Source organism: Lactuca virosa, chromosome 2, assembly GCF_052849685.1.
Source record: "Lactuca virosa cultivar CGN04683 chromosome 2, Lactuca_virosa_CGN04683_v6, whole genome shotgun sequence".
Lineage (NCBI taxonomy): Eukaryota > Viridiplantae > Streptophyta > Magnoliopsida > Asterales > Asteraceae > Lactuca > Lactuca virosa.
The window spans coordinates 197677696-197692501 of NC_136427.1; the positions used below are offsets into that span (position 1 = coordinate 197677696).

Below are 14806 nucleotides of genomic sequence, written 5' to 3' on the forward strand. Positions count from 1 at the left end.
TACTTGTTTTCTTTGAACATGGTTTTCTTTTTTGAAACTTACAGGGTAAATCAAATTATTTATATAGGAATATCATGTCAAGTTGAGTTTTTATAAAATTTATCGTTTTTAAAAAAGAAATTCTAAAATAACAACTCTTAATAATAAATATTATAAAACTACCGTTTTTTTTAAAAAATGTCGCAAACAATCGTAAAATTTTAATTTTTGTAAAACATAAAAGTGGACTCTATTTAGATTTTCGAGCTTTATATATATATATATATATATATATATATATATATATATATATATATATATATATATATATATATATATATATATATATATATATATATATATATATATATATACACGCTAATAAATAATTTTTTTTGCCATATATTACACTCTTATTTATTTTGTTACATGTTATTTTATGGTTATTTTAAATTATCTTTCCGTATGACATTTTATATATTAATTAACCAGTATAGTATATGAGTCTCACACCTAGTATTTATTAATATTTAAACTCTATTAAGTTAATTCCATTTTAAACATATCTATGCTCTTCGGAAATAAAGTTCACTTCTAACATCTTTTGATATTGTAAACGTTTTCTATAATTCTAGGTTGTGTTTGGCTAATCTTATTTAAGGTGTTTATTAGCTTATTATCATTTCTATACCACTTTAAGCTAAAAAAATTGGATAAAAAATAACTTATGACGGTGAGAAATCACTAAAAAACCATTTTTTCATAAGTTACCTCACTCTAACCTATTAACTTATAAGTTAATAAGCTAATAAGCTATAAGCTAATAAACAATAATTTTTTTTGCCAAACACTCCGTTAACTAGTTATAAAACTTGTGTACTACACGAGTTTATATATATATAAAGGTCTGAACATTTAAGAAATTTGAATTTATAAGAAAAATAAGAAAAATGTTGAATAATTAAAATTGAATCGTTCATTTCTTTTTTTAAATTTAAACAAATAAACAAAATAATAATTGGGCTTAAATTTAAAAATTTTGAAAATAAAAGAAAAGTTGCATTAATGAGATTGATATACATCTATTATTATAATTATTATATTTAAATACTATATGTAATTTAGTAAAATGAAAAAAAAAACCATAAAAATTATATATAGAAAAAAAATTAATTTAAAATAGTGAAAATATGATGAAGGTATGATGTTGCGAAATAATAATAATAATAATAATAATAATAATAAATTATTAGAATAGATTTTGATACCCGGGATAATCATAAAAATTAACAAAAAAAAGGTGGAGTGATTTGATAAAATGACCGCCTTTTGGTATTTATCACAAATAACCATAAATTTCTCAATCAACTTATGAATTAATAAATTACATTTTTAAAGGTATCCGATATAAAAGATCCTTCAGAAATTTCAATTTTCTTGAAAAAAGAAATATTACGAAATACACTTATATATTGTATAGCTAAATATATTCATAAACTATGATATTTTTCTTCAATATCTTTTTAGACATTTTGATGTCCAAAAAAAAAAAAAAAAGCGAAAACAATTTTCACAATTTGTTGTGGGACCCATTGCAATATTGTTGGTTGTTACGTATAAATACAAAGTTATGGTCAATTTGTTAAATAATTCTACCTCTCTAAATCATTTTTGTGACGTAAAAAAAAGAAAAAAAAAACTATATGCTTTCATCTAGAGCGACATATATTCATTAAAAAAAAAATCATGAAAATAACTCCTTAAACATCATTAAAAATATATACACAGCCAAAGTTCGGGATGGATTTGTTATTTGTAAAATGTGAATCAATCTATAAGCATAATGTAAATTATTCATAATAACAACTTAAGTTTATATGATGAATGATAGATAGTTAGATACCTTTTGCTCACCTTAGATGAATTCTTAAACTTTCTTACATAATCTACTTTAGTAAATAAAGATTTTTTTGTCACATGTCATATTCTCATTCATTTTGTCACATGTAATTTTGTGGTAACTTAAAATTAAATTTTATTCCACATGTCATTTTATGGTTTTCCATTTTATTAAATTTCACATAATATTAAATGTACTAATAAATGCATATCAATTTCATTAATGAACTTTCCTTTTAATTTCAAAATTACAAAGTTAAAGTTTTATTAATTTCTTTTATTTACTTATCTAAATTATTTGTTTAAATTTAAAAGAAAAAAAAAACACTTTAGTTTTTATAATTCAATATTTTTTCACTTTTCTTATAAATTCAAACTTCTTAAATATTTAGAATTTTATATTTAATTTTAATTTAAATAAACCCATTTAATACATGAGTGTCAGACCTAGTAAATAAATAAATCGAACAACCACCACAAAAGCATGCCATCTGGATTGTTCTTGTGTAACCTATGTCTAATGTCTTTGTCTTTGTCCTTTTTATTTCTTTATATCGTTTAGTTGAAGCTCAAGACTTGTCCCTTTCTGAATGCATGTAACATGATTGTTCACGAAAGATATGAAATTGAAACAAGAAAGAAAGCATCCATAATGATGTCCTAAACCAATGAAACGCATGATAAAACCACATAAAATCACAAGAACAAATTTTCATATATTAAATGGAAAATTATACGAATAGATTGATTCCGTATAAGTGTTGATACATACGCCTCTTATACGCCAATACCTTTGTCATTTTGTATTTATTCTGCCACTCCACTCTATTTATACCACCCATAAATCGATAAACCCTTCTGCTTCACACCCATTTCCCATAACACCAAAAGCTTCAAAAATGGCGAAATCTCCAGAGACAGAGCATCCAATCAAGGCCTATGGATATGCTGCAAGAGACACTTCCGGAGTTCTTTCCCCTCTCACCTTCTCCCGAAGGTATATGCATGCATGTTTTGTCTACACAATATTCATCCATCAATTTGCTAACAATGTAGGATTATTGTTCTACATGAGCCGATCTGTGGTTTTTATTGTGATTTTGTTGATCATGATTCACAGGGTTACAGGCGATAAGGACGTAAGGCTCAAAATTTTGTATTGCGGAATCTGCCATTCTGATCTTCACTTTGCCAAAAACGAATGGGGCTTGACGAGTTATCCCGTTGTTCCCGGGTATGCTTTATTCCATTTCTCTCGATTTGATTTTCCACTAAAATTTCGTAAAAACCTATTCGTTAATTTCTTCAACATCGATCTTCTACTTTCTTCTACTGACCTTGCAAGAATTTTAATCTTCATGTCGATGAATGCAGACACGAGATTGTGGGTGTTGTGACAGAAGTAGGAAGCAAAGTCGAGAAATTCAAAGTCGGCGACAATGCCGGAGTCGGATGCTTGGTGGGATCATGCGGATCTTGCGATAACTGTGCTAATGATCTCGAAAGCTACTGCCCAAAACAGATTCTCACTTACGCCTCCCCTTACCACGATGGCACAAAGACATACGGTGGGTACTCCGATCACATAGTTGCAGATGAGAGCTTCGTCCTCCGGTGGCCGGAAAACTTGCCGCTTGATACAGGTGCACCACTGCTATGTGCCGGAATCACCACTTACAGTCCTCTCAGATACTTCGGACTCGATAAACCAGGGATGAAAGTTGGTGTTGTTGGTCTTGGTGGACTTGGTCATGTCGCTGTGAAGATGGCGAAAGCTTTTGGTGCAGAAGTTACTGTTTTCAGCACCACTCCTGCGAAAGAGCAAGAAGCACTTGAAGGACTTAAAGCTGATCGTTTTATATTCAGCAAAGATCAAGACCAGATGCGGGTAGTTTGTCAAGATTTGTTATCTTTTTTGACTTGTTTATCAAGATTTTGATTACATAAATTGATCTTTTTCTTTTTTCTTTTTTTGAATCAGTCTGCAATGAGTTCGTTGGATGGGATCATTGACACGGTTTCTGCAACTCACCCTATTGCTCCATTGTTAAGTGTGCTGAAATCACATGGGAAGCTTGTTCTTGTGGGTGCACCAGAGAAGCCACTTGAGCTTATTCCCTTTTCTTTAATTTCAGGTAAGTAATTAGTGTATGAAAGTTTGTAGTGTTTGATATGATAATGTTATATAAAGGTGATTGATTGACGATGACATGCAGGGAGGAAAATTGTTGGTGGGAGTGCGATTGGAGGGTTGAAAGAGACTCAAGAAATGCTTGATTTTGCAGCGAAGCATGGTGTGACTGCTGATATAGAGCTCATTCCGATGGATTATGTGAACACTGCAATGGATCGTATGTTGAAATCTGATGTTAGATATAGGTTTGTGATTGATGTGGAAAAGTCGCTCAAAGCCCCATAGATTTGATGTTGTGTTGATGGTTTTGGTAGAATGGGTTTGGATTTTGATTGATGGTATTCTGAAACAAATCAAACAATTATTAATCAATTTATATTTAATAAACATTTGCTTGTGAAGTTAATTTGGTTCGGTTTAGTGGGAAATTGAATTGAAACTATTTATATTGCATAAGTCTTTATTCTGTATTGGTCCGAATCCTGTAGAATATAGAGTAGGTTTATTTTTCAACTTCTCTAGAAAGTAAAAAAGAAAATCTAAGAATAAGTTATGTGGTGTGATTTGACATGTTGAAATCGAAGAATGTGCATAGCTGCAGAGTAAAAAAGATTGGAGTACGACATTTATGAAGTGGTTTGCAACCACCAACTGCAAACAACCTTATTGAGGATGGGTTAAATCTTAAATGAGTTGGTTCTTGTTACCAATAAAATTGCAAGGGCGGTGAATTTACTCCATGTGCTACCTCACTTGAATGATACCAACCTTTGCCAGCAATGTGAAGAACCATAATAAAGATTTATTCCATTAAACATAGATATTTGCTAAAAAAACAATCGACAGGTATTATTGTGGATGCCTATTAAACATAGATACTTTGGTCATGTATTTAAATTGATATTTATAAGTATTTTTAGAAGTATATAACATCACTAGTTTATAACCGGTAAAAATCATCGTTATAAAATTTATTAAACTTTTATAATAAAAATTTATAATTATTAATCAATTATTTTAAATAAGTCATTTTAAATAAATTATTAATTAAGATATATCAAAAATTTAAAGTTATTATAACTTCAAATTTAATATATAATTTGAAAATGTAAATTTGAATTTTGAAATGAGTTGCCATATATATCTAATGACACATGACATAATATTAATAAGGAGTTGTATTAGAGTGACACTCGACAAAAGGAGATTGAAACTATTCATTTATTAGAATAGGGATTGGACTTTTTATTTATTATTATTATTTTTTTAAATCTTACGGTTTGATAAAGCCACTTTTCAATCCATCATGTGACATCATTTTCTTCATCAGTCCTTCACAACAACTTTTTCCAAAGAAATACACATTAATATTGTGTGTGTGTGCGTGAGAGAGAGAGAGAGAGAGAGAGAGAGAGAGAGAGAGAGAAATGTTGCGTCATTGCAGAGCTTGTCGTGCTATCGTATAAATACTCGAAATGTTGGTCAAGCCATGCTTCCTCAGCTCGGTGAGATAAGAGGAGCAATACGTTCCTTTTTTAGTGTCCAGTTTCTCCCCAATAGAAATAATATTGCTTATTTTGGCCCTTTCTTAATTTCTTGGGTTTATGTTGTGTTTTCCTTAACTGAATTGTATGTCTCTTAGAGTACATAATCTCTTTGATCTTCAATGCTTGAACAAGCTTGAAATAGGTTCTACTGTTCTAAATGAATATATGTTTTACTTGAAGAAATGTCTGAAATGCTTCATAATTCTCCAAGGCCTTCTGCTAGTCAAGGGTCATTATTCCGGTATGATGTGAGACACATCAACATTATCACAATAATGCTTCCACAAAGCATGATGATCAGTCTGACTGGTTTGCAGAGGTTGTTCTTGAATTAGACATTTTAGTATATATAATTTATGTTTATCATTGAGGAAAAATCTCAAGGCATCATACAAGTAATAGAGATTATAACCATCAAATGTTACTATCTCTTGAAACTCAACAAGAGAGATTGTACAGGGCCATAAGAGTATTAAAAGTCATATACATAATGTAACAAAATTTCATTTAGTATTTTCAATATTAAGTCTTTAAAAAATAATACATTTTATTATTTCTAAAACATTAATTTATTAAAATGTAGGATCCAAGTTACGAAACAAGTAAATGGTTAGGTGACATTTTATTTCATCCACTTAATCCAATTCGGTGGGTAGAAATTACAAATTCCATCAAAATGTAATTCCTAAAAAAATGGGATCTTAAACAACTATTGTTTAACTTGGCATGTTTGATCTCATCCATGCCTCGTGCCTCTCATGCTTAAGTGACATTTATCATACAAGATTCTTGATTAAGTTTTCATACTTGAAAAACTTGTAGCATTGTAACTAACTAGTGACTAGGTAACCCATCGGGCAGTAGAAAGTACAAAATCACCTTGAACACCATAAGACAAAATACAAGTGACCAAGTGACCCTGTGCCACCAAGACCGTACAAACGACGCGCGAGTGTTCTTCAAAAGGACGACATTCACTTGTATTTTTAAGAAAATGTTTTATATATGTTTTACTAATATAGTTATAAAAAAATGGTTTCATGAATATTGCATGCATCCAATAATTCTTTAGGTTCAAAATAAAACTTTATTTTATTAACCGTTAGCCGCGATCAATTATAAACAAATATTTTATATTTAAAGTTTAGTCGTAGAACGTTTTAAGAACCGGTCATAGTCTTTTAATAACACTTCATGTTATAGTTAAGACTTGAAGTTTTGTATGAGTTTAAAATCACAATTTTAAATCTCCTTTTAATAATAAAAAACTTATGACCTTATGAACTTGTAGAATAAAACTCATTTTATTTATAAAATCATTTTATACATCTTATGCTAAAAAACCATATTTTGATAAAAAAAAAAACCAAAATAATGTGATGGTAATTATGTTTTAAATTTTATTTACCATGCATAAAACATAATATTAACATGTTGAGTTAAATTTTAAAAAATAATATCATATATAAAGTTTTGACAAAAACATAATACATAGTATTATAGTTTGACGTTATAACGTTATAAACTGATTTTTAGTCCTTTTAATAAAACTCTTATTTATCATAAAAGACATAGAGTTTAGATTTAGTTTAAACACATTCTAAACCATTTTAAATATTTTAAAGTTGACTATTAAAAGTTTTACAATAAAAACTAGTTTTAATAACAATAATAAAAAAAACAACTTAATTTTAAATGTTTTAAAACGCTTTAATAAAAACACATTTATAAACATCTTATGTTATATTTTAAATATTTATTTCCCAAACTCCAAACGATGTTAACTTATGATAAAATGTTATTTAACATGTAAACATCTTTTTGGTACATAAAACATAACATATAACAATATAAAATTAAACATCACAAACATGCATTAAAAGTGTATAAACCAATCCATTTTCTAGTAATATATAGTTTTTGTGAGCCAATATATAATAACTATTAAGTCATTCCTAAAGAAATTAAAGGACACTTCAAAAGATCTTCAAGCTTCCACTTACCAAGCTAACTCTTGCTTGCAAAAAGAACTTCAAGGTACCATGTGTTATGGAGGCTGTGACACTTAAACCATTAAGATTACAATTAAGCCTAACCCAAGAGTAGAAGCTCAAGTTTGGGATTATAGTCTCAAGTGGTTAAGTCATCTTCAAATGTGGTCATTTCTTCAATCGTTACATTTGGTAAAAAAAAAGAATAAAACTAGTCTAACTGATTTATTACATAAAATTTAAACAAATGAAAAAAAATACATATTTATCTATTACATCTCATGGGTGAATAAATATTCAACGAACACAAGACAATGGCCCTAATGACTAGTTATACACAACAACATCATATGAAATATACAAACAAACTGTAACGCCCCGTTCCTGGTATGCATTTAAAACATTATTTTTCTTCTTATTTTAGAAGCTACTCGACGAGTCAGTGGCTCTAACTCGTCGAGTAGCAGCGGGTCAGCACGTGGAGTTGGCATGGCGAATCGACGAGTCCATATTCCGGACTCGGCGAGTCCGCCAGTCTGGATGAAGCCCTAATTTTCAGGGAGTGTACCCTATTTAAACACCATTATAGCCCCAAACCAACCTCATTCACCTCTCAGAGACTTATTCCTGAAACCCTAGCCTCCTTGAAGTGTGTGTGAGTGATCTTTGCCCTTGTGAAGGAATCTTGGTGCATTGTTGAGCAAGAAGAAGAAGGAGAAGGTAGAAGAACTCAAGGAAGAAGAAGTAGATCCATATTATACTCCTCTTTGGCCATCCTTTCTGGTAATAAAGCTTTCATCTTGGTTATTGTATTGCTAGATCTAGTTTGTCCCCAAATTGATGGTTTTGAGCTCAAAAACCCCAAATCCCTAGTGATGAAGCTTTGTAATCAAGCCATATCTCGGATCTAGCCTCTCTTGAGTTCCAGGAGCTCAAGAAGGCCACCTTTTGGCAGCCATGGCTTTGTTCTAGACAAGTAACCCCCAAAATAGCCAAGTTTGAGTGTTATTGCTTCATTGCATCATAGATACACGTAAAGTTAGCAACTTTACGTGTTCAGATAGTCCCAGAAACCCAGATCTATGAATTGGATGCACTAAAACTGATTAGAATCGACTGAATAGAAACTACATGCAAAGGACTCGGCGAGTCGTTCTTCTGACTCGGCGAGTCAGGTCGCGAGTCTTAGATTCCCTGTTCAGTAGTAGCGAGTCTGTTTAGTGAGTGGAGTAAAGACTCAGTGAGTTAAGACATGGATCTGAGTGTAGAGGGACTCGACGAGTCTACGCCCTGACTCGGCGAGTCCAAGGCAATCTCCTTACCTGTAAGAACAGACTCGACGAGTTGTTAATACAACTCGGCGAGTCACAGACTGGACGTGTTCTTATGTTGAAGGTGAACTCGACGAGTTGATCATACAACTCGGCGATTCGGATGAAGGTTGGCAGGATATCAGTAAAGGAGGAGAACTCGTCGAGTTTTGGTTATCCTCGATGAGTAGATTCGGGAAGGGGAGTAGAAAGAAAGATAGGGACTCGACGAGTTGGCGGCCCAACTCGGCGAGTCAGGTCAACGGATTGTTGACTTTGACCAGGGGTAAAATAGTCATTTTACCCTAAGATTAGTTATCAGTGTCTGATTAAGTGTCTTTTGGGAATTGTCTACGGCCACAATGACGGCCCGTTTAGTTAGCAGTAGTTCCGGACTACGGTCCGATGCAGTAGTTCAATATGCTTGGTGTCTTGGTGATACAGGCATGGTATGTGTTATGTGTTCCAGACTATGGTCTGATGCAGTATGCAGTATATGTGTTCATATTATATGCTATGATTATGTTATGCTATGTTCAGTCAGTTCCGGACTTCGGTCCGATGCAGTGGGCAAGGCCCTAGTCAGTTCCAGACTTCGGTCCGATGCAATTCCGGACTTCGGTCTGATGCAGTGGGCAAGGCCCTAGTCAGTTCCGGACTTCGGTCCGATGCAGTTCCGGACTTCGGTCCGATACAGTGGGCAAGTCCCAGTATGTGCTTTATATGTTATTGTATGGTATGTGGTAGTTTGGGGGAGCTCACTAAGCTTCGTGCTTACAGTTTCAGTTTTGGTTTCAGGTACTTCAGCTAGCAAAGGGAAGGGCTCGGGATGATGGCATGGCACATACCACAGTTTAGCCTGGGAGTTAGACTCTGATATTTTGATATGATCTTGACACTAGTTTCGATTTGATAAATTTATTATGGCATTTTGAGATGCACGATTCATGGATTTTATCTTTTAATATTTGATATTATGGTTTAGTAAAGTTTTCAAACAAAATTTTTTGGGTTGTATTTTTGGGATGTTACACAAACACTTTGTATTTCTAAGGCTACTTTATACAACCAAATGCATGAAAAAATTGGTTGCATAAAAATAAAAATTATAAAAACAAGAAGTTGCCATAAAAACATATTTGGTGATTTCTTTGCCAAAAGAAATACCAAATATATTTTCCAAAACCAAACGTTATCAAACATTAATATTAATCTTTCTAACATGTAAAGATTCTCTTATACCACAGATGAGTTTTTGGGAAGCTAAGAACGATTTTTTTTATAAAACAATTTATAAATGGCAAACAAAAGACTTTAAAAATAACTAGTTTATTTTTAGACAATTTTAACAAATCCACCAAGAGTATCCAGTTACATGAACTAGAAATCTTATGATAACATTAGGATGTAAATAATACAATCTTTAAAGACTTTGATCTCATTTGGTTTTGGGGAGTTTATGAAGATGGCAAAAACTCAAGAATAGATTTTCTCTATAATGTATCCACCAACAAGTATATGTCACCAAGAGTTCTAGTTCTCATCTTATATGAAGTACTTCTTAAGCCTTTAAGTACTTATCACAATTAAGCACTAAAGGAGAAGCATTTCTAAGCACCATTTCATCACTTCCCTTTAAAATATAGCAAGAGAAGGGGAGGGAGAAGAAGCTACAACTTATAGTAAGGAAGAGAGAAAAAGAATCAAAAACTAACTTCAAAGGGAAGCCTTCGGTCTCTTTAAACAATCACACACAAGTACTAAGTGACATACTTTTACACAAGTCAAATATAAGGTGTTTAGAAGGTATGGTGTGTGTAAGAGGGAAGTTTGCAAGCAAGCTTCACCTCTCACCCAAAATTTCATCTATAAGGACAAGAGTGTGACCATTTGGAGTGTCTTACACATCTACTTATTTAATACATGTACAAAGTATAACTAGTTTATTTAAAGAAATCTAAAGAGTCCAACACTTTGTACAGGACATATTAAATCATACCATATGATATAATAGTTAATAACTTCCTTAGAAAATATTATTTTCGTAAAATAATAATTATTCTCTAATTAAATACAAGTTTTGAATATATTTGTTTATAATCAAATTACTAATAAACATTCAATAAGTGACAACTTGCTAAAGGTGTGACTCTATATGATCATATGTTATTGAAAAACATCATTCTAAAATGATTCTTGAGCATATAGATCCAACAATATTAACTTGGAGTATAGTAACCTCGACCATATTGTCTGACTACTTCAACAATCATCTTAAAAGCATTATTATCAATCGAATGAAAAGGAACACCTAATTCGTATGGTTTACTTCATCATTAATACATAATTCCTCAATGATCTGTCTCATCTAGTGCATATCCAAGAATAATAGGGATGATGTGTGTGTGTGTGAGATAGAGAGAAAAAAGTGTGTATGTGTGTGTGTTTGTGCGTGTGTGAAAAAGAAGGATGTAGGGGTCGGGTGACTTTTTTTTTATTTTTAATAAAAAAATAAAAAAATTAAGAAATTAAACAAGAATTATTTAAAAGGTGTATTAGATTTTAGGTTGAACTAGTAAATGAGTATGTGTTTTGTCGTGCGTTTTTATGTGTTTTTGTTATGTATAAAGAGTGAGAATTGATTAAACCAGTGACATTTTACAAAGTTTAAAGTTAAGGGGTCAAAGTAATATTTAAAAAATAGAGGGGTGAGAAATGTATTTTTCAAAATAAAGAAGTATATATATATATATATATATATATATATATATATATATATATATATATATGTAGTTATATAGTTAAGTTCATGTGAAAACTATTTTTAAAGTGAGAACATGAGGACAAATCTCAGCCAATCAATATATATATATATATATATATATATATATATATATATATATATATATATATATATATAATTAAATAAAAAAATTATATTATTTTACATTAATAATGACAATTTTGGATTGTTTAATCAAATTTAATGATTATTTCAAGGTAACCTCCTATAATTAAGGTACGTTTTATATTATTTCTAACAAACATTTATGAATTCGTCAATCGTCAATGGTGTGTACCAGGTATCGTATTGAAAAAAAATCCAAGTTTCTAATATCAATATTAACAAACCATACTGAATCGAATATTCAATTTAAGTTGTACTCAAAGTTGTCCATAAGAATCCATTAATGGATTTGTCATTCGCCAATGAGTTTGATGATATAAACGAGATCAATGAAGTTGAAACTGCATCAGTCGATGATGAATTCTTGTCAAGTGAGGATGATTTTTGTTCGACTGATGATGATAATCCCGCATTCGAAAAAGTCGACATGATGGATCACCATAATGAATGGGAGTTCACATTTCTTGAAAATATTCATGAAACAATTCAACTCCCTGGTATGTTATTTTGTATATTTAATTTTGTTAAAAAGGTGTCAATTACAACACACAATTTTGCATATTGTTGTAATACTATCAAAAAATTTAGATTTCAGAATCATATACTTTATTGAAAATTTATATTTCAGTTTATTTGATTTTTTGATTTGTGATTTGTATTCTGTTATTAACTTGTCCCTTCTTAGATGTTACAGACATTGAATCATGTAAAGAGATCTTGATCAACAATTGGTAATAGCCGGTAAATCTTATTAGATTCCTACTGTCCCTGGTGATCTTAAGCCAATAATAGACCATAAAAACCCATCTGATGATGCAATTGAAGACATGTACAGAAAATATGCATGTGCAATAGGTTTTGATGTTAGAAAGTCAACAAACAAAAAGAAGTGTGGAATTGTGTACATGAAATATCTTCTTTGTAACAGGGAAGGTTTCCCAAATACATCTCATGTTGATACTTTGGACCCAAAAATAAGTAAAATTAAAATAAGGGTCGACACTAGTAGGACTGGATGCAACGCGCGTATACAATTTAAAGTTTTTCCTGGAACTACTAAATGGTGGTTATATGAATTTGAAGAAAAACACAATCATCCACTTATATCAAGAGACAATATGTTGTTTTCACGTCATCATAGGCAGTTGGATGGAACTCAAAAATCTTTCATTCTTACAATGTCTAATCAAAATATTGGTGCAACCATAGCTCACAGGTTGTATACAAGTATTCTTGGTGGATACAATTTTGTAGGCGGTCTAATTGATTGGTGGATACATGAGGGATCTCAATTGCTTTATAGGTGGTAGTGATGATCAAATGCTAGTGGACAAGCTGAATAACAGAAAAGAGAATGTTAAGAATTTTTCTTTTGAGTATCGAGTTGAGAATAAGCAGTTGAATGCTCTTTTCTGGGCAGATGAAACATACAAGATCAATTATAAAGAGTTTGGTGATGTAGTTTCTTTCGATGCTACTTTGCGAGCTACTTTTCGAACTAACAGGTTGTAAATGTTTGTAGTTTAATATTTTTTATTTATTAATAATACATATATTAATTCAAATACTTTTACAGGTACCATATGGTTTTTGTCCCTTTTTACTAGAATTGATAATCACAAGAGGTGTGTCACTTTTGGTGTTGGCTTGTTGAGTAGAGAAGACATTGGTTCCTATATATGGTTGTTGAAATCTTTTCTTAAAGCTTTTGGCAAACAACCATTGTTGGTTTTATCCGACCAAGACCCTGCAATGAAGAAAGCCATCGAATCTGTTTTCCCACAATCGATTCATAGGCTTTGCATGTGGCATATCACATCTAAATTGCCATTGAAGGTATTTATTCTTGTCAACGTTTACTGATAAATACAATAAATTTACCAATTAAACAATCATTTTTTAGTGTATTCAAAACAGAATTTACAAATTACATAATTGATTACAGTTACAAATTCCCAGGTTTCTTTGAACATTGTCAACAATCCAGAATTTCGTAAAAAGTTCAACTTCTTGATATGGAATTCGAGGCTTGAAGTTAATGAATTTGAGGTAGGGTGGAAGTCCTAATTAAATGAATATAAGCTCACATATAATAAATGGTTGGATGATATGCATGGATTGAGACATTTCTGGAACCTGCATTCTTCAAGCATGTACCTTTATCAGGATTAATGAGAACCACATCTTGTTCTGAAAGTGAGAATTCTGCATTTCACCAAAACACTCATTATGGTTCTCCTACATTAAACATTCATACACGCATCTATATTTATTCAATTTTGATTTTCCAATATCAAAGCATGGGCCTAAGAGGAATACCATGCACTCCTTCACCTATTATATGTTGAAGTTTTATGCATAACTGCGCATATTCCTAAATGAATACACATTCATTAAAGCATAAAAAACACTCAACAACTTTAATATTACCATACTCAACACAAAATTTTAACTCCTACCTCAAACATTCATACACGCATCTATACTGATTCAATTTTTGTTTTCCAATATCAAAGTATGGGCCTAAGAGGAATACAATTTTGAATATTAATCATAGAACATAATTTATTAATTTCAACCAACTTAGATTTACCATATAACATTTAATCATTTACGTATTCCATTTTTCCCAGTTCAATCATACTAATGTTTTCCATATACCCACAGATGAATCAAACTTCCCTAATTCATAACAAATCTCAACAATTTCACTGTTAACATGCTCAACTGTTTACATCCTTCATAATCTATTGCATAATTTGTTTACATCCTTCCTAATCATCACCAAATACGTTAATCAAGAACTGTATCACATACTCTTAATTCACATTATAATATGCGTGCATTCGAAACGGAATATTGACTCATATAATACACATTCATACGCACAAAAACTTTCACAGTCAAGACCCTATCACTTAACAGAAAAAAATTGAAAACACAAACCTAATTTTATAAAACAATGACATTCAGTACCAAATACTTGTTACTCACGAACTTCGATTTTACCGACAAACAACAAACAAACCCTAATTTAA

At 31.1% G+C, this 14806-nt stretch overlaps 2 protein-coding genes across 3 annotated transcripts; both read left to right on the forward strand.

Moving 5' to 3' along the window:
- Positions 1–2713: 2713 nt before the first annotated feature.
- LOC145159975 (8-hydroxygeraniol dehydrogenase-like) lies at positions 2714–4418 on the forward strand. Of its 2 annotated transcripts, XM_079079032.1 has the most exons (5): positions 2716–2875; positions 2999–3112; positions 3253–3766; positions 3860–4013; positions 4095–4418. In XM_079079032.1, the coding sequence occupies exons 1-5, from the start codon at positions 2778–2780 to the stop codon at positions 4295–4297; spliced, it is 1083 nt and encodes a 360-aa protein (XP_078935158.1). In that variant the 5' UTR covers positions 2716–2777; the 3' UTR covers positions 4298–4418. The 2 variants fall into 2 exon arrangements, with proteins under 2 accessions (XP_078935157.1, XP_078935158.1); XM_079079031.1 differs by having other exon boundaries at positions 2714–3112.
- A 7633-nt stretch (positions 4419–12051) lies between these two features.
- Positions 12052–13835, forward strand: LOC145158119 (protein FAR1-RELATED SEQUENCE 5-like). Its single transcript, XM_079077058.1, has 6 exons — positions 12052–12265; positions 12357–12430; positions 12524–12995; positions 13072–13273; positions 13376–13604; positions 13728–13835. Exons 1-6 carry the CDS (start codon positions 12052–12054, stop codon positions 13833–13835), a joined length of 1299 nt encoding a protein of 432 aa, XP_078933184.1.
- The last annotated feature ends 971 nt before the right edge of the window (positions 13836–14806 follow it).

Coding starts and splice junctions, on each gene's coding strand:
- LOC145159975 (XM_079079031.1), top strand. CDS start 2,778: ATGGCGAAATCTCCAGAGACAGAGCATCCAATCAAGGCCTATGGATAT. Junction 3,113..3,252: donor AGTTATCCCGTTGTTCCCGG/GTATGCTTTATT, acceptor CGATGAATGCAG/ACACGAGATTGTGGGTGTTG. Junction 3,767..3,859: donor AAGATCAAGACCAGATGCGG/GTAGTTTGTCAA, acceptor TTTTTGAATCAG/TCTGCAATGAGTTCGTTGGA.
- LOC145158119 (XM_079077058.1), top strand. CDS start 12,052: ATGGATTTGTCATTCGCCAATGAGTTTGATGATATAAACGAGATCAAT. Junction 12,266..12,356: donor TGAAACAATTCAACTCCCTG/GTATGTTATTTT, acceptor CAAAAAATTTAG/ATTTCAGAATCATATACTTT. Junction 13,605..13,727: donor CATCTAAATTGCCATTGAAG/GTATTTATTCTT, acceptor ACAAATTCCCAG/GTTTCTTTGAACATTGTCAA.